The 18,792-nt window shown below is 40.6% G+C and overlaps 2 protein-coding genes across 3 annotated transcripts; one reads left to right on the forward strand and one right to left on the reverse strand.

Moving 5' to 3' along the window:
• Window positions 1–1,410: 1,410 nt before the first annotated feature.
• cskmt (citrate synthase lysine methyltransferase) lies at window positions 1,411–3,096 on the reverse strand (the record flags this gene model as incomplete). Its single annotated transcript, XM_080792205.1, has 2 exons — window positions 2,962–3,096; window positions 1,411–2,129 (listed from the first exon to the last, which is right to left on the reverse strand). The coding sequence occupies exons 1-2, from the start codon at window positions 3,062–3,064 to the stop codon at window positions 1,411–1,413; spliced, it is 822 nt and encodes a 273-aa protein (XP_080648331.1). The 5' UTR covers window positions 3,065–3,096.
• Window positions 3,097–4,720: 1,624 nt separating this feature from the next.
• Window positions 4,721–12,664, forward strand: otub1b (OTU deubiquitinase, ubiquitin aldehyde binding 1b). Of its 2 annotated transcripts, none has more exons than XM_080792004.1 (7): window positions 4,721–4,819; window positions 5,999–6,060; window positions 6,546–6,644; window positions 8,678–8,796; window positions 9,143–9,227; window positions 10,174–10,368; window positions 11,971–12,664. In XM_080792004.1, the coding sequence occupies exons 1-7, from the start codon at window positions 4,771–4,773 to the stop codon at window positions 12,166–12,168; spliced, it is 807 nt and encodes a 268-aa protein (XP_080648130.1). In that variant the 5' UTR covers window positions 4,721–4,770; the 3' UTR covers window positions 12,169–12,664. The 2 variants fall into 2 exon arrangements, with proteins under 2 accessions (XP_080648130.1, XP_080648129.1); XM_080792003.1 differs by having other exon boundaries at window positions 4,765–4,819; window positions 5,996–6,060.
• The last annotated feature ends 6,128 nt before the right edge of the window (window positions 12,665–18,792 follow it).

Below are 18,792 nucleotides of genomic sequence, written 5' to 3' on the forward strand. Positions count from 1 at the left end.
CTTACGCTCTATATTTTGTTGGCCGGAGTCTCCCAGGCTCTATACTAGCTAGGCCCGCTCCTGCGTCACTGTCACACTAAATATCTTCCCCGAAAATAGACAATCTACAATCTCATATTGCACAATGCACATGCACGTGAGATGTGGTCTGATATTGAGTGTATACATATAGGCCAACCCTGTGGCCCCTTTGGGTGCCAAGGTATAGAAACACATGGCCAAAATTCTGTACATAATGTTGTAATGAAAAGCTGCTCGTCGAGTATTTTGCATTGTGTTTGTGCATGTGTATAATAATAATAATAATAATAATCTTTATTGTCCCGAAGGATATTTGTCTTCACAATCTGTTCAACAGTTCAACACCCACATCAAAACAACACAGAGCACATAACACCAAGACAGTACAAAAAAAACAAAACATGAGGTCCCCACAAGCTGTGTACAGAACCATCCTATCGGCGGGGCAGTTTGTTTAATGCCGCGATGGCTGAGGGGACAAAACTCCTACTAAAACGGACCTTTTTCCATGGCAAGGTTCTGTATCTTTGTCCAGATGGCATGAGGTTAAAGAAACGATACAGAGGGTGGTCAGTGTCATTTGATATCGAGAGTGCTAGTCGTGTGATGGCGTTATTGTTCATATCAGAAAGTGTGGGTGTAGGAAGTCCGATGATTTTGGAAGCAATACGGGTGATACTGAAAAGTTTGTATAGACTTTATGAACGGCTATTAAGCGGCTAAAAATAGCAGATATACAAGCTCACATCACGTCACTTCGTGCCACACGGCGAGCTTGTACAGCTGCTATTTTTTAACTGTGTGAGAACGACCTCTCAGGTCTTAATAATGGGGAAAGTACTAAAATAATAATTCTCTGATCAACAACACACACTGTATTTGTGCAATAAGATGAGAGCCACACTACAGTCTTTTTGAGTGGTGAAACCACTCCTATACGGAGGTTTGTGTGTCTCTGGCTGTGTCCGAGCACGAAAATAGCGTTTGGTTGGTTTTCATCACTGTTGTGGAGCCCCCCCACACAATGATTTTCGGTGCGACAGTACAGTACAGTGACAGTACAGTTCACTATGCTTTGTGCGTCTCTGGCTGTGTCCCTTGGTCCCTGGCTGGCTGGCTGTGTCCGAGCACGAAAATAGCGTTTGGTTGGTTTTCATCACCAAGTGTCACTGCCTAACACACACACACACACACACACACACATATTAACTGTATGTATATGTATATATATATATATATTCGCTGAAACCAGGGCGGCCCCCTGGCCACGTTCTTGGGGGTCTGGATGTTTCTTTTTGTCAAGAAAGGGAGGAAATGAACTGCAGTTATATAACGTGTTTACTCCCCAGTCAACAACAACAACAAACACAACAGTTAACAAACTAGTAACTATACACCACGGGGGCGAGGGACGACCTGGTAACAGTAGTAGCACACTCCCCGCAACTCCCCGACGTCATGCACCGTCACGGTTGCCGGCAGCCCCCCCTCCTCCTCCCCCCGCTGTCCCCCCCGTGCCTCCGTCTCCAGCCACAGCAGCCTGGCGTCCGGGTCCTCGTCGGAGAACTGGAGCAGAGACCCGGAGCTCCGCAGAGCCCTGAGGCACTGGCCCAGCACGCGGCTGGCCTTCCCGCTCCCCTCCCTGGACCTCAGCAGGGCGTCCACGGTGCCCTTGTCCACGACGAGGTCCAGGCTGCACGGGCCGAAACACGCGTGGAGCTCCGTGCAGTCCAGCTCCAGGAACTCGAGCCGGGAACGAGGGTTCTGAGGTTCTAGGGCCTGTTGTGCGTGTTGCTGCTGCATGAGAGCTACGGCCACGGGCGAGATGTCCGCACAGGTGACGTGGACGGGGACAGGGGAGTGCCTGTATATGGAAGGCCCCACCGCCGAGGTTCCACAGCCCAGGTCCAGGACTCGGAGCAAGCTGGTGGAACTCGTACCTGTGCTCTGGGACTGGAGGGACTGCAGGGCTGGCAGGATGAAGCTGCGGACCGAGTCGAAACCAAAGAACCACTCAAAGTTCTTGAAGGCTGCTGGAGTAGCGCTGGCGTTTTCTGTGTAGAACCGGTCCCAGGTCGCTTTCTTGTCCATGTTCTCAATTAGTTCAGCTATGAATTAGACACAAAAGGAAATGTGTCTATGTCTATCTATATATATATATACTCATTATACTGTGTGTGTGTGTGTGTGTGTGTTTATGTATGTGTGTGTGTGTGTGTGTGTGTGTGTGTGTGTGTGTGTGTGTGTGTGTGTGTGTGTGTATATAACAAACCACGTGCAACCCAGATTTGTCTTAAACAAGGGATTAAATTAATTTCACTCCTATGCCATTAAAATGTGGAACGCCCTAGCAACAGTCATTAAGACATGTGATTCCCTTGACTCCTTCAAAACCGCTCTCAAATAGCAGCGGCTGAAATTCGAAAATAGTCTGAGCTCCCCCATCCCCCCCCCCCCTTTCTCCCCACACTGTACATGTTTTTCCATTTTTTGCTTTCTTTATATGATGATTTGCTGTTTTTCTTTTAATAGAAGTGTATATTTGCAGTCTCTAAATGTTCTGATGAATTGAACATGGTGGACCCTGTTGTAAACAAGTATAATGCTTAATCGTGATGTCCTCAAAGTAACAGTTTTTGTATTTGTATTGACTTGACTTTGAAATGTACCCATTCTGCATACTGTGAAATACAATTTTCATACACTGTCAAATACACTGTCAAAAACAGCTGCACAGAACTAGTACTATAGCCTGGCTACTGATATAATTTAGAATTAGCTTGAAGCGCAGCAGAACTCAACCAACAGTGTATTAAAGTGTTCACACATAAACCCACAGTCATATTATGTATGACAGCTAGCTAATGTTAGCTAGCTAATGCATGCAATGATACTTAACTTTGGGTAAACAAATGAAAACCCACATTCAACCAAACGTACCCATTAGAGAAGAATGGTGCCGAACACATGCCGCCACTGTCACAGCTTTCCATAGTCGCCTAGTGAGCAAACAACACGCTAGTCTGTTTGAGAAGAGAGCCATGCTTGTTGTCCTTCACGTCAACATGAGATCCCATAGCCTGTATGGCCCGGCCGCCGGCTGGGCTGTAATTGGCTAATTGGTTGCCAAAACAACCGCACATGGTGACAAGATTTGTTATACAGAATTGTGTCATTGTCTGACTATAAATTATAATACAGGGGTTTTCAACCAGTGGTCCTTGGGGGGGGGGATTTTTGGGATTTGTTTATAAACATTTTGGTATTTGTTTATAAACATTTGTGATTTGTTTATAAACATTTGTGATTTATTTATAAACATTTTGGGATTTGTTTATAAACATTTGGGATTTGTTTACAAACATTTGGGATTTGTTTATAAACATTTGGGATTTGTAAGTCTCATGGGGGGGGGGGGGGGGGGTAGGACCACTACCATTTGACCTGTATTAAGTCTCATGGTCGGGGGGGTAGGACCAAGGGATTTGGGATTTGTTTATAAACATTTTGGTATTTGTTTATAAACATTTGTGATTTGTTTATAAACATTTGTGATTTGTTTATAAACATTTTGGGATTTGTTTATAAACATTTGGGATTTGTTTACAAACATTTGGGATTTGTTTATAAACATTTGGGATTTGTAAGTCTCATGGGGGGGGTAGGACCACTACCAGTTGACCTGTAGTAAGTCTCATGGTCGGGGGGGTAGGACCAAGGGATTTGGGATTTGTTTATAAACATTTTGGTATTTGTTTATAAACATTTGGGATTTGTTTATAAACATTTGGGATTTGTTTATAAACATTTGGGATTTGTTTATAAACATATGTGGCCCCCACCTAGCTTCTTAATTTTGATCTCAAAGTGCACCAGATTGAAGCATTTTCATGGCAAATTTACAATTTTTATCCGGCGTGGCAAAGCAGGAGGGGGGGGGGGCTCTGTATAATATGTTGCCTAGGGCCTCAAAAGGCCTAGAACCGGCACTGCCCACGGTCCAAAATGATGACAAACGAGGCTAACTTTTTTTTTCAAAATTTCAAAAAATATGGGCTATAACCCATCGTTTTTTTCATTTTTTCATTTTTTTCAAATCCTCAAAAATGATGAAAAACGGCGTGCCATAGTATGCCGTACGATATGGGCAATAGCCCACGGTCCAAAATGATGAGAAACGAGGCTAACTTTTTTTTTCTAAATTTCAAAAAACATGGGCTATAACCCATCGTTTTTTTCAAATCCTCAAAAATGATGAAAAACGGCGTGCCATAGTATGCCGTACGATATGGGCTATAGCCCACGGTCCAAAATGATGAGAAACGAGGCTAACTTTTTTTTCAAAATTTCAAAAAACATGGGCTATAACCCATCGTTTTTTTCATTTTTTCATTTTTTTCAAATCCTCAAAAATGATGAAAAACGGCGTGCCATAGTATGCCGTACGATATGGGCTATAACCCATCGTTTTTTTCATTTTTTTCAAATCCTCAAAAATGATGAAAAATGGCGTGCGTGGTTGGAAAAAAAGTAGTGTCCTTTAAGGTCAGATAGATTTTAAGGTCACTATATCAGTGTGGGCAGTACAGTGCAGTACACTATCTATGGCAGTACCCAAGACCAACAGCGGTGGGGGGGGGGCAGCAACGCGCCGACGGGCGCCCAGTGTGACGGCCGCGGGGGGAATCCAGAAGACGAAGAAGAAGGACAAGCAGGAAACAGAATTGTTGTGGAACATCTTCAGCTAAGATGGCGGAGGAGCAGCAGCAGGAACAACCATCACAAGTGGAGCTTGAGGGTGAGAGAGAAAAACACGAACAACAGTATGACAGGAACGTTTAAAAAGACACACAACACGGCGGGCTAGTCTCTTATCTCTCTGCGGTCAGATGTCACGACGACACCCTTGGCTGTTCGGCAGGCGAACTGTCTTGTTGTCACTGCAGCGTCCCCCCAAATAATCCCAAATAAATCCGGTATAAACAAGATCAGGGGCCAGATGCTGCTGCTGCTCGGCTAGCAAGCTAACTGCTAACGTAGCTCACTGCTACACAAAGGAGGAAAAATATCGCTGATACAATGACATTATGGTGTTTTTATGGCTCCTGGGAGTGTTTAATAAAAGCGTAAAACGAGCTCCCGTTAGTTTAGTGGACGGACCTCGGTGTACGTGGTTCTTCTTCCCCGGCGAGGTTTATTTCCACGTCAAAACATATTGTACTGTAGTTTTTGTTTGTTTGTTTTCGTGTCATTTCCACTGCAGAGCTGACCCGATTGTTGGATTTTGAATTTTGAATTGTATTTCACAGTATGGGTTTCATTTCAAACGAAAGCACAAGTCAGTACAAAAACTGTTACTCTGTGGACGAACCATGATGAAGCACTGCACTTGTTTACAACAGGGTCCACCATTTTCACTTCATCAGAGATCCTTTTAAAGACCCAGAAACGTACTATTAACAAGGCAACTTGTGTTAAGACAACAAAGACAATGCAAAAAAGGCATTGGTAATTTATGTCAAGGTAGCAGAGTAGACGGTCATCATGGCACAAAGGTAACTTTTCTTAAAACAAAACTGTTATCAAAACACTATGAAAGAAAGAACATAAAAAAACACACTGGGCATTATAGCCACAAAGATGGCAACTGTCAAAAGACCACCCCAGTGACAGTACTGTAAGAAAATGAAAATAGTTTATTATAGATATTTCCACTGTTACCTCCCAACATTATTCCACAAAATGGAGGTTTCTTTTTAATGAAAAGGATATGTATTATGTAACACTTTGTAATCTGAGGTATAATATTATTGATTGAAGACGTCCTAAGATAATCGATAAGGGTAAATGTCTCTCATTACCGGTTCGCGTTAGTTGAGCTTTGTCGTCCAGCGATTAATATCATCTTTAATGCGGATTAGGCCCACTGCCAAATGCACCTTTTATTCATTTTGTTCCCTTTTCTCTCTGCCAGCAGGAGTTAACTGCCTCGCATATGATGAAGCCATTATTGCTCAGCAAGACAGAATTCAGCAAGAGGTGAGAGCTGTCTCATTTTATCAATGCCAAATGGAATTGTTTACACTAGTGGTTTTCAACCAGTGGTCCTTGAGGGGGTTCCAGGGTGGTCCCCAGGCAGCTAAATGAAGGAGAGTTGGCAACCTTACCAGATGGACCATTATTAGATCTTTAACTCTTGAGAGCGTAAAAAATTAACGGGTCCATTTGGAGCATGTGAAATTAATAAATTATTGTTATTTTGATCGTCTGCCTTATCTGTCCTGTGGTACCGCTGTCAATACAGCATGGAATTGTGGACAAAACTTTATCCAACGACAACATATTCTTTGGTTTTGGCCGTCTGAGAGGCCAAACGTCATCAAATGGTGCTCTGTGGCTTAAATGCTTATGCAGAATGAATAATGGACCCTGATATGAAATGGGTTGAAAACCACTGGTTTTACAGACGAAGACTTTATACCACTAATAATCTCCATACGTGCTCTGTGTGCCTGTCTGTCCAGATTGCCACCAGTAATCCTTTAGTGTCTGCCAGACACGAGCTGTCAATTCTGCAGTCAGAGTATGCCCAGGAGGACACTATTTACCAGCTCAAAATCAAGGTTAGTCTAACCTCACTTCTGACTGTGACAAGAACCACACTTCAATGCATGTCATTGTGCACATGCTTGTTTGGCCATATAACGTACATAAACATTTTTCTAGAGATATTATTAGCACTATTTGTCACATTTCTTCATGGTGTTATCAACGACAGATTGACAGCACCGTGTCTAGAGTGGCTTATTTTATCGTGGCTTTCAATGTGCTCAATTTCGGGCCTGGAAATGCACATTCCACCACAATACCCTCTATGATAGCGAGTGCAAGAACAAGTTTGTGTATGTCTGGGGGTTGAATACAGCCATGAGCCTCCATGTTGCTTTCCCTCGGGATACAGACGCCCCAGAGCCGGAAGAGGCGTCTACATTTATCTACCAGACTCATGTGCCTCCCATGCACAGGAGTCGGATATATTTTTGCCATTTTGGTTTGATTGTCAGACCTGGGATTGAGTAATAATAATAGGCTACGAATGCCTGAGTAAGCAGCGTGCATCCTTTTAGTCAACAATGGACTAATCGCTTTGCGAAGGGGCTGTCAATTCTGTCTGTTATGTATCCAGCACACATTTGAAGTGAACCATGCATCATAATATTACAAGTCACCTCATGTGCTCATTGTGCTGAGCTGGTCCAACTGGTGTGGTCTGTGCCTGTGGTGTCATACTAGCTGAAACAAACCTGGTGTGGTGTCGTACCAGCACAAACAAACCAGGTTTGATGCAATGAAGGTCCGCTGAGATGATGTATTTTTGAAGTTTAGAGAGATAAGTCATTGTGAAATCCTTTAAAACAAATTTGACATATTGTGAAAAATAATGTTATTAATTAACGGGTAATAGAGATTCTGTATAGCACAATACATTTTGATATAATAAAAAAAAACTAACCTTACATTACAAACAAACCACAGTATTCTTCAGTATTTCCCTAACTCAGTATTCACCTGAGTGAGGGGTATGATGTTGCGAGACCCCAAACCCTGATGCCCTTGGGATACATCACTGAGGATACGTCCCAGGTGTATCCATGCAATGTTTTTTAGTTCTTAGTTTGTTCTATTTATAGTAGCCTGTGACAACCAGGTATAGTCTGGTGACCACCCGAGAGATGGTTGGCAGCCGGAATGTAGACGGCACCCGGGAGCAGTATGTGTTGGCTCCCCAGACCGTGTCTTCCGTGAGGAGGAGGCCCAACAGCACACGGTAAGGCCTTTAGGAGGGCCATTCAAGCCGCAAGCAGAGCCTGCAGCACCACCGTTCCCCTGTCTGGTGGAGCCTGCGGAACCACTGCGGCTCAATAATCTGCCACTCCTGAATGAAGTGTCTGGTGCTGGGAGTCTGGTTCAACGCACAGGTCCTGCGCTGCACCTGGTGAGGGCAGGAGTGGACCTGGTGAGACGTAGGAGGGGCCAGGACAGGATTCAACCCACAGAGCCTAGTCATTCCACACGCCAGACCTCCCAGTCCCGGCAGAGTAGTTCGGGAGCGGTGGACTGTGTGACCCTGTCTTTCCCTAATGGGACTGATCGTGGGTAGCTACTGGGACGTAAGTTGGGACTTGATCACCCGGCTGGGTCACCAGAGTGAGGGGTATGATGTTGCGAGAAACAGAAACCGAAACCCCCGATGACCTTGGGAAGTTGGGATACATCACTGATGATATGTCCCAGGTGCATCCATGCAATGTTTTTTAGGTCTTTGGAATATACAAGGCGTATGTCAAGTAAACCATCAGGGACAAAAATGCTATGGCCCTTTAAATGTTTCACGCTGAGGAAGGCCTGCGGGCCGACACGTCCGTCATGTATGATCTGTTGGGCATTTGACTAAATAAATTGTATATTTTCTAAGATACTATTTCTGCCAAAGCCGTGCACCCGATACACAAGAACTGTGAACTAACTGCTCGGCAGAGTCGGCTCGCCTTTCTCTTGTTCAAGTCATCTGTTAAACGCTTCTGTTTATTTACTGCCAAAGTTTTATATGGTTGAAATCATGTCATGTGCTTGTTTGTTTGTTGCTTTTAATCAGGACCTACACAAAAAATATTCCTACATCCGGAAGACGCGGCCGGACGGGAACTGCTTCTACAGAGCGTTTGGCTTCTCACATCTCGAGTCCCTGCTGGAAGACAGCAAAGAACTTCAAAGGTGAATGTTATGAGAATTCCACCAGAGGATGTTTTCTTCCCAAGTCCACAATTGTATGTTTGTTATTCTCCAGACTTGTCCCCAACCCTAGCCTCTTAGGTCTCGTACCAGACTTGGCCAGTAATAAAATAAAATCACACCAGTGTGAACTGAGTGGTGCAGCCCCCCCCCCCCCCCTGGTTGCTGGTTGTAGGAGTTGCACCACTCAAAAACATAACATAAGGTACAACTATTTTTAATATCTGGCACAAATTCAACCAGTACAGCAAGTAGTTGGCAGAATAAATTTGCCATCTCAAGATCTTTTGATTTAATTAATGATTTAGATATTTGTCTGTCTCCTCAGGTTCAAAGCAGTGGCAGCTAAAAGCAAACTGGACCTGGTTAATGAGGGCTTCACTGAGTTTACCATTGAAGACTTCCACAACACTGTGAGTTCAGTTCGCTGCCTCTCTGTAACAAGACAAGACCGTCCAGAAGAGACACCCATTCTGGATAGAACCCCTTTTGGTGTTTTAAGCATTATGTTATACTTTAGCTATTGAAAAATAGTAGATTTACAAGCTCATGGCGCGGTACCGAGGGCTATGAGCTTGTAGGGCTGCTATATTTGAAAAATCTTGAAAATGTGTTGCAAATCTTTGAATGTATATTCTTTCAGAGCGAACGTTTTTAACTCAAATCTTTGCTTCCGGGGGGTCCCTGGAAAATCATATTTTCAGATGGAGGTCGGCGGCCTATTACATATAATCTTGGGGGTCCTTGACATGAAAATGTTTGAAAACGACATAGAAACATGAGGTTTTTAGATTTAGAGTTATTCAGCTTTTCAGTCGGTCTCTATACAAGAAGTGAACGGCAGTGTGCATGCGCAAAACCGGTCTAAGATCGCTGAAGAAGGAAAGGCCAAGCAAAATAATAATAATTAATAATGTAATATAATTTAATATAATAATAAAGCTTGGCGGAAGCAGTTGACGGTTGGAATTTAATTGGTGGAACGTTCCTTCATGAGCAGTTTTTGTGTCAACAACAGGTCTGCTCATGAGGGACGCGACAACGCAAGCGTAAAAAAACAACAAAGCTAAACAGAATCCAGGTCTGGTCAGTCGCGTGCGTGTGCATGAAACGAGCACGCGCGCAACCATTTTACGGGACCGTGCTCACTTAAATACGCTTGCGTTGTCGCCCCTTAGGACTTCTCTGCACGTACAGAAACAAATGCAGGTCTCATTGAAAATTAATTATTAGACGCGTTAATCGCTGCCTGTTTGAAAGGAATCTTTTCAAATAAATTGGCAGTGGGAGCATGCTTTTACAGCTTACGGCCACATGATTATAACACGGCTAATGCTCTTGTTTCCTTTTACCCCTCAGTTTATGGACCTGATAGAGCTGTGTGAGAAACAGCCCAGTCTCCAGGAGGTTCTCGGCTCCTTCAATGATCAGAACGTGTCGGACTATTTGGTGGTGTACTTGCGACTGCTCACGTCAGGCTACCTCCAGCGAGAGCACGCCTTCTTCCAGCACTTCATAGAGGGCGGGCGCTCCGTCAAGGAGTTCTGCCAGCAGGTGGGTTCTCCTTAACCAGTGAACTGCATTTGAGCAAAACTTGTATTTATACCCAGACCTAGTAATAAGGGCAGAGGTATGGATAAATATGACGCAATACTGTACCTCCACTGGTGTGTTGACTGATATTTCCGGTCTTGTATTTGTTTAATGAGGTTTATGTTCGTCTTAGGCAGTTTTACTGAGGTTAAGAGTAGGGATGTCAGGGGTTAACCGGCTAACCGGTTAGCCGACCGTTAAGAAACATCCGGATATTTTTATCAGCTTTAACGATTAATTTGCATAATAATAAATACGTGTTCTGATCTTAAATCCCTTTATTTTAGATCGTTTTTAGTAATAGTACAACATAAACATTACAGAGACTGTACTTGTCACTGTACAATACTTTAAAACAGTTGTCATGTTGCACACATGCCTAAGATTGTTCTTATTTGCGCCGCCCAGCTTGTCACACTCCAGGCTGCATGAACAGCGCTCTGGCTCGGTTTTCTGCCCCCTCAATGTCCCAAAGTTCTCTGTTGTACTTCTGGCTAGTTGGCTACAAGGGTAGCTTTGCGGACTTGCGGTAGTCGAAATGTAAGCGAGTGACAGCGAGACGAGATGAACACATGTCAACCGTATAAATGCAGAGACCTATTTGGCATTATTAATTCCATTATTGGCCATTTGGCCTGGAGGGAGAACGTTTACAGCCGCTGCCGCTTCCTCCTCTTATCCGTCTCCCCACACTGGCACGGCTTACGGCTATCAAGTTAGCCATGTGCTATCGATGTTTGAGGGTTTTCTCGTCAGCGAAAAGTCAACAAACAGAACACGGTGACATGCTTGCTGATCTTCCTTAATAATAAAAAAAGGCTTAGCCCATGCGTCCAGTGGCTTTATAGGTATAAGTTGCTCAGATCTGGACTGGATTTATTTATGTTTTGGACTAGAACCGGCGGACCTCTGTAGGACTACTGTAGACGCGCAGATGCGATGTTTATTGATGATTAAGCCTACAACAATTTATGTATATATAATGGTTAAGATTAGGAATGACCTGGTTTAGGCTGTTTTACTGAGGTTAAGATTAGGAATTACCTGGTTTAGGCAGTTTTACTGAGGTTAAGATACCTGGTTTAGGCAGTTTTACTGAGGTTAAGATTAGGAATTACCTGGTTTAGGCAGTTTTACTGAGGTTAAGATTAGGAACATGGTTAGGATTAGGAATACCTGGTGGTGTTTTTTGGGGAGAATGTTCTTGTATTAATTCTGTGTATTCTGTATTGGGCCCGGAGGGATTCCGGTAAACAGTATATAGGCTTCATGTGGTTAAGACCTTTTCAAATACAGTCCAAAGGGAAGCACGCACACCCCACCCAAAAGAAAGTAGTGTACAGGTGCTGAACGGCAATAGGCACACTGGACCAACCTTTATTTCTTACCAAATAAAGGTAAGAAAGCCTTCTAGTATGGAATTCTCCTTTAATTGTGTAGCACTAGTTTCAACCCTAGCTGCTCTTCATCAAGCCCTTTTCATGCACACCCACCATAAAAACTAAGCACCCTTTCTCTTCTCCCCACCCCACTCCCCCCCCCCCCCCCCCCCCCCCCTACCAGGAGGTAGAGCCGATGTCTAAAGAGAGCGACCACATTCACATCATCGCCTTGGCGCAGGCGCTGGACGTGTCCATCCTGGTGGAGTACATGGACCGGGGCGAGGGGGGAACGGTCAACCACCACGTCTTCCCCGAGGGCAGCGAACCGCGCGTTTTCCTCCTCTACAGACCCGGCCATTATGACATCTTATACAAATAACTAACCCTGCTGAACCTCAAACTACCCCTTCCACCGATCAACAGATTCTCCTCATCCACCCCCCGTCCCCCCCTCCGCCCCCCACCACCGCGGTAGACGACAACAGTGGGTAAAAACAAAAAAATACCAAAAAAAGAGAAAAGAAAACAGCCACGTTTACGATGCATATATTATGTGTACGAAGATTACACTTATTTGAGAGGAAGAACTAAGTATGTAAAAAAGAAAAAAAAACTGATACGTTACCTTATCCCTCACTCCAAAGTTTTTCTTTGCCCCAAATCATCACAAAATGGTTAATTAAAAAAAAGAAAATGTAAAAGAAAAAAAAAATCTTTGGAAGAATAGAAGTGACTCCAGGCATTTAGAGTTGTACAGGTTTTTCTTTTTTTTTTCTTTTGTGGTTGTAAATGTTATCTACTTGCTTTTTTGTTGGATTATTTTCCTTTGTTACACTGCGTTTCATTGAGTTTTATTAAAGGGATTTACATCTTAATTTTTGTGTGAAGTTGACTTTTTAGGAGAAAAGTTAAGCCTTTTTAACTAATGATTAATTAAATTGACTGAACATTCTATGCATGTACTGCAGGTATTTGACTGAAAATATTAAAAACAGGGTACTTTGATGGCTGCTTTTGAAAAAATGCCTTGTATGCCTTGAAGGTACATATGTTGCCAGGTGGACAAATAAAAGTAACTGGCCATGATGTCCACAACAACCATGATCTGTGGACAGAGTTGGTCTTTGTCAACGAGAGTTTGCATGCTGCAGTTGTGCAGCCAAGATACAAAACAATTCACCAGCAGATGGCGCAGGGGGACGATTGGAAACTGAGTTCAAGCTAGTCGTAGTTGTAATTAGCCCCGAAGGAACAACTAGTCTTTTTGCCAATACATTTTATTTGACAATTAAATTATACATATTCTGTGCTTATTTCCAAATAAGCTAAACCTAGAGTTTAATTTCAGTAGAGTGACTAGAATCAACTTTTGTTGGTTAAATTAATCATGTTACCCCTGAAAAACTGAAACGGCTCAAATCAAGATATTAGACCAGTGGTTTTCAACCTTTTTCATATCATTATTTATTGGCATTCGATTTGATCCACGGACCACCATTTGATTAGATTTAGCCTCAAAACTGAAGAATATTATTGATGTTGGTACCATTAGGATATTATTGATGTTGGTACCAGAGAACAGGCAAACGTTGATAAAAAAAAATCTTCCTCATTCTCTAGTGTAAATGCAGATTTTTAACAATAATGTATCTCTTGAGAACGTAAAATGAAACCCTTAAAGCCAAGGTCCATTTGGTTTATTTTTACGCTCTCAAGCAGTGCCGGTTCTAGGCCATTTGAGGCCCCAAGCAACATATTTATCTGAAGCCCCCCCCCTTCTTGCTTTGCCACGCCGGGTGGGGTCCGGGGGTGCGCAAGCTGATTTGAAGCAGCACAGAAATTCCCCATGATTGTGTGCCTCAGTGGACCAACGGATAAGTCAAATGATATCCGTAGTATACCTAGTAGAAGTGTGCCGGTTCGAACCCCGACATACTCAAATCTTTACTGACACTTTGCATTGTCGAGTTCCATCTTCGTCCTTTTTTTGTTCCAAGTGTTTCAACAATGTTGCAACTTCCGGGCCACCGATTGGCCGGTGCCCGGATTGTGCAGGCTACCATTGGCAGTGGTGTAAACTTTATTTATATAGCACATTTCATACATAAAATGCAACTCTGTCACATTCTGTCTCTCCCTCAGTCTCCACACTGGCCTCCCATATCCCATTCCAGCACACCCAGTTCCATTTACACACCTGTGTCAACTACCTCATCAGCCCAGCAGTGAACACTTCTCCAATCAACCTGCTCACTATAAAACTGGACTCAGTACAAACACTCATTGTCAGTTCATAACCTGTGTCACAGATGTCCTGCCTGTTCATGTGTTGACTTTGATGTCATTCTGATTCATGCCTGATTCCTACCTGCATTCCCCTGTGTAAGATATCTCGTAATTCTTTATTAAATACTTTATTATTATACTCTAGTTTGTTGTGACTTTGCTCCTGGGTTCAACTCTGTCTGCATCCTTGACAACTAAAGTACTTCACATATTAAACTTTATTTATATAGCACATGTCATACATAAAATGCAACTCAAAGTACTTCACATGAAAATAAAATAAAAAATAACAAGCAGCGGAATGCCAGAAACAAAAAGTAGGTCAATCTACAATTAGCAAATAAAAATAGCAATACAAAACTAAAACATTAAAAATGGTAAGGAAATTTGTATTGGATAATACATTTTAAATTGATATTATTAGATATTCAACTTTATTGAAATTTATAATTAAATTGGTGTCTTTACACTGTAGAATCCATTGTTGTTTGTTTCTGTTGCTTAACTCTGTTGCTTTAACTACATATAAGTGTCTATTTGTTTGTCTCTAAATGTGTTGATGAATTGAACAATGCCCTTTGTTCAATTCATGCCATACTATAGCACGCCGTTTTTCATCATTTTTGAGGATTTGAAGAAAATTAAAAATTTCAAAAAACATGGGTTATAGCCCATCGTTTTTTGAATTTTTGAAAAAAATGTTATCCTCATTTTTCATCATTTTTGAACATGGGCTATAGCCCCTACCGTACGGCATACTATAGCACGCCGTTTTTCATCATTTTTGAGGATTTGAAGAAAATTCAAAATTTCAAAAAACATGGGATATAAGCCCATTGTTTTTTGAATTTTTGAAAAAAAATGTTATCCTCATTTTTCATCATTTTTGAACATGGGCTATAGCCCCTACCGTACGGCATACTATAGCACGCCGTTTTTCATCATTTTTGAGGATTTGAAGAAAATTCTAAATTTCAAAAAACATGGGTTATAGCCCATCGTTTTTTGAATTTTTGAAAAAAATGTTATCCTCATTTTTCATCATTTTTGAACATGGGCTATAGCCCCTACCGTACGGCATACTATAGCACGCCGTTTTTCATCATTTTTGAGGATTTGAAGAAAATTCAAAATTTCAAAAAACATGGGATATAAGCCCATTGTTTTTTGAATTTTTGAAAAAAATGTTATCCTCATTTTTCATCATTTTTGAACATGGGCTATAGCTCCTACCGTACGGCATACTATAGCACGCCGTTTTTCATCATTTTTGAGGATTTGAAGAAAATTCAAAATTTCAAAAAACATGGGTTATAGCCCATCGTTTTTTGAATTTTTGAAAAAAATGTTATCCTCATTTTTCATCATTTTTGAACATGGGCTATAGCCCCTACCGTACGGCATACTATAGCACACCGTTTTTCATCATTTTTGAGGATTTGAAGAAAATTCAAAATTTCAAAAAACATGGGTTATAGCCCATCGTTTTTTGAATTTTTGAAAAAAATGTTATCCTCATTTTTCATCATTTTTGAACATGGGCTATAGCCCCTACCGTACGGCATACTATAGCACGCCGTTTTTCATCATTTTTGAGGATTTGAAGAAAATTCTAAATTTCAAAAAACATGGGTTATAGCCCATCGTTTTTTGAATTTTTGAAAAAAATGTTATCCTCATTTTTCATCATTTTTGAACATGGGCTATAGCCCCTACCGTACGGCATACTATAGCACGCCGTTTTTCATCATTTTTGAGGATTTGAAGAAAATTCAAAATTTCAAAAAACATGGGATATAAGCCCATTGTTATTTGAATTTTTGAAAAAAATGTTATCCTCATTTTTCATCATTTTTGAACATGGGCTATAGCCCCTACCGTACGGCATACTATAGCACACCGTTTTTCATCATTTTTGAGGATTTGAAGAAAATTCTAAATTTCAAAAAACATGGGTTATAGCCCATCGTTTTTTGAATTTTTGAAAAAAATGTTATCCTCATTTTTCATCATTTTTGAACATGGGCTATAGCCCCTACCGTACGGCATACTATAGCACGCCGTTTTTCATCATTTTTGAGGATTTTAAGAAAATTCTAAATTTCAAAAAACATGGGTTATAGCCCATCGTTTTTTGAATTTTTGAAAAAAATGTTATCCTCATTTTTCATCATTTTTGAACATGGGCTATAGCCCCTACCGTACGGCATACTATGGCACGCCGTTTTTCATCATTTTTGAGGATTTGAAGAAAATTCAAAATTTTAAAAAACATGGGATATAAGCCCATTGTTTTTTGAATTTTTGAAAAAAATGTTATCCTCATTTTTCATCATTTTTGAACATGGGCTATAGCCCCTACCGTACGGCATACTATAGCACGCCGTTTTTCATCATTTTTGAGGATTTGAAGAAAATTCAAAATTTCAAAAAACATGGGTTATAGCCCATCGTTTTTTTTATTTTTGAAAAAAATGTTATCCTCATTTTTCATCATTTTTGAACATGGGCTATAGCCCCATACCGTACGGCATACTATAGCACGCCGTTTTTCATCATTTTTGAGGATTTGAAGAAAATTCAAAATTTCAAAAAACATGGGTTATAGCCCATCGTTTTTTGAATTTTTGAAAAAAATGTTATCCTCATTTTTCATCATTTTTGAACATGGGCTATAGCCCCTACCGTACGGCATACTATAGCACGCCGTTTTTCATCAATTTTGAGGATTTGAAGAAAATTCAAAATTTCAAAAAACATGGGATATAAGCCCATTGTTTTTTGAATTTTTGGAAAAAATGTTATCCTCATTTTTCATCATTTTTGAACATGGGCTATAGCCCCTACCGTACGGCATACTATAGCACGCCGTTTTTCATCAATTTTGAGGATTTGAAGAAAATTCATAATTTCAAAAAACATGGGTTATAGCCCATCGTTTTTTGATTTTTTGAAAAAATGTTATCCTCATTTTTCATCATTTTTGAACATGGGCTATAGCCCCTACCGTACGGCATACTATAGCACGCCGTTTTTCATCATTTTTGAGGATTTGAAGAAAATTCAAAATTTCAAAAAACATGGGTTATAGCCCATCGTTTTTTGAATTTTTGAAAAAAATGTTATCCTCATTTTTCATCATTTTTGAACATGGGCTATAGCCCCTACCGTACGGCATACTATAGCACGCCGTTTTTCATCATTTTTGAGGATTTGAAGAAAATTCAAAATTTCAAAAAACATGGGATATAAGCCCATTGTTTTTTGAATTTTTGGAAAAAATGTTATCCTCATTTTTCATCATTTTTGAACATGGGATATAGCCCCTACCGTACGGCATACTATAGCACGCCGTTTTTCATCATTTTTGAGGATTTGAAGAAAATTCAAAATTTCAAAAAACATGGGTTATAGCCCATCGTTTTTTGAATTTTTGAAAAAAATGTTATCCTCATTTTTCATCATTTTTTAACATGGGCTATAGCCCCTACCGTACGGCATACTATAGCACGCCGTTTTTCATCATTTTTGAGGATTTGAAGAAAATTCTAAATTTCAAAAAACATGGGTTATAGCCCATCGTTTTTTGAATTTTTGAAAAAAATGTTATCCTCATTTTTCATCATTTTTGAACATGGGCTATAGCCCCTACCGTACGGCATACTATAGCACGCCGTTTATCATCATTTTTGAGGATTTGAAGAAAATTCAAAATTTCAAAAAACATGGGTTATAGCCCATCGTTTTTTGAATTTTTGAAAAAAATGTTATCCTCATTTTTCATCATTTTTGAACATGGGCTATAGCCCCTACCGTACGGCATACTATAGCACGCCGTTTTTCATCAATTTTGAGGATTTGAAGAAAATTCAAAATTTCAAAAAACATGGGTTATAGCCCATCGTTTTTTGAATTTTTGAAAAAAATGTTATCCTCATTTTTCATCATTTTTGAACATGGGCTATAGCCCCTACCGTACGGCATACTATAGCACGCCGTTTTTCATCAATTTTGAGGATTTGAAGAAAATTCAAAATTTCAAAAAACATGGGTTATAGCCCATCGTTTTTTGATTTTTTGAAAAAATGTTATCCTCATTTTTCATCATTTTAGAACATGGGCTATAGCCCCTACCGTACGGCATACTATAGCACGCCGTTTTTCATCATTTTTGAGGATTTGAAGAAAATTCAAAATTTCAAAAAACATGGGTTATAGCCCATCGTTTTTTGAATTTTTGAAAAAAATGTTATCCTCATTTTTCATCATTTTTGAACATGGGCTATAGCCCCTACCGTACGGCATACTATAGCACGCCGTTTTTCATCATTTTTGAGGATTTGAAGAAAATTCAAAATTTCAAAAAACATGGGATATAAGCCCATTGTTTTTTGAATTTTTGGAAAAAATGTTATCCTCATTTTTCATCATTTTTGAACATGGGATATAGCCCCTACCGTACGGCATACTATAGCACGCCGTTTTTCATCATTTTTGAGGATTTGAAGAAAATTCAAAATTTCAAAAAACATGGGTTATAGCCCATCGTTTTTTGAATTTTTGAAAAAAATGTTATCCTCATTTTTCATCATTTTTTAACATGGGCTATAGCCCCTACCGTACGGCATACTATAGCACGCCGTTTTTCATCATTTTTGAGGATTTGAAGAAAATTCTAAATTTCAAAAAACATGGGTTATAGCCCATCGTTTTTTGA

The sequence above is a fragment of the Protomyctophum bolini genome (assembly GCF_963924005.1).
Source record: "Protomyctophum bolini genome assembly, chromosome: 20".
Taxonomy (NCBI): domain Eukaryota; kingdom Metazoa; phylum Chordata; class Actinopteri; order Myctophiformes; family Myctophidae; genus Protomyctophum; species Protomyctophum bolini.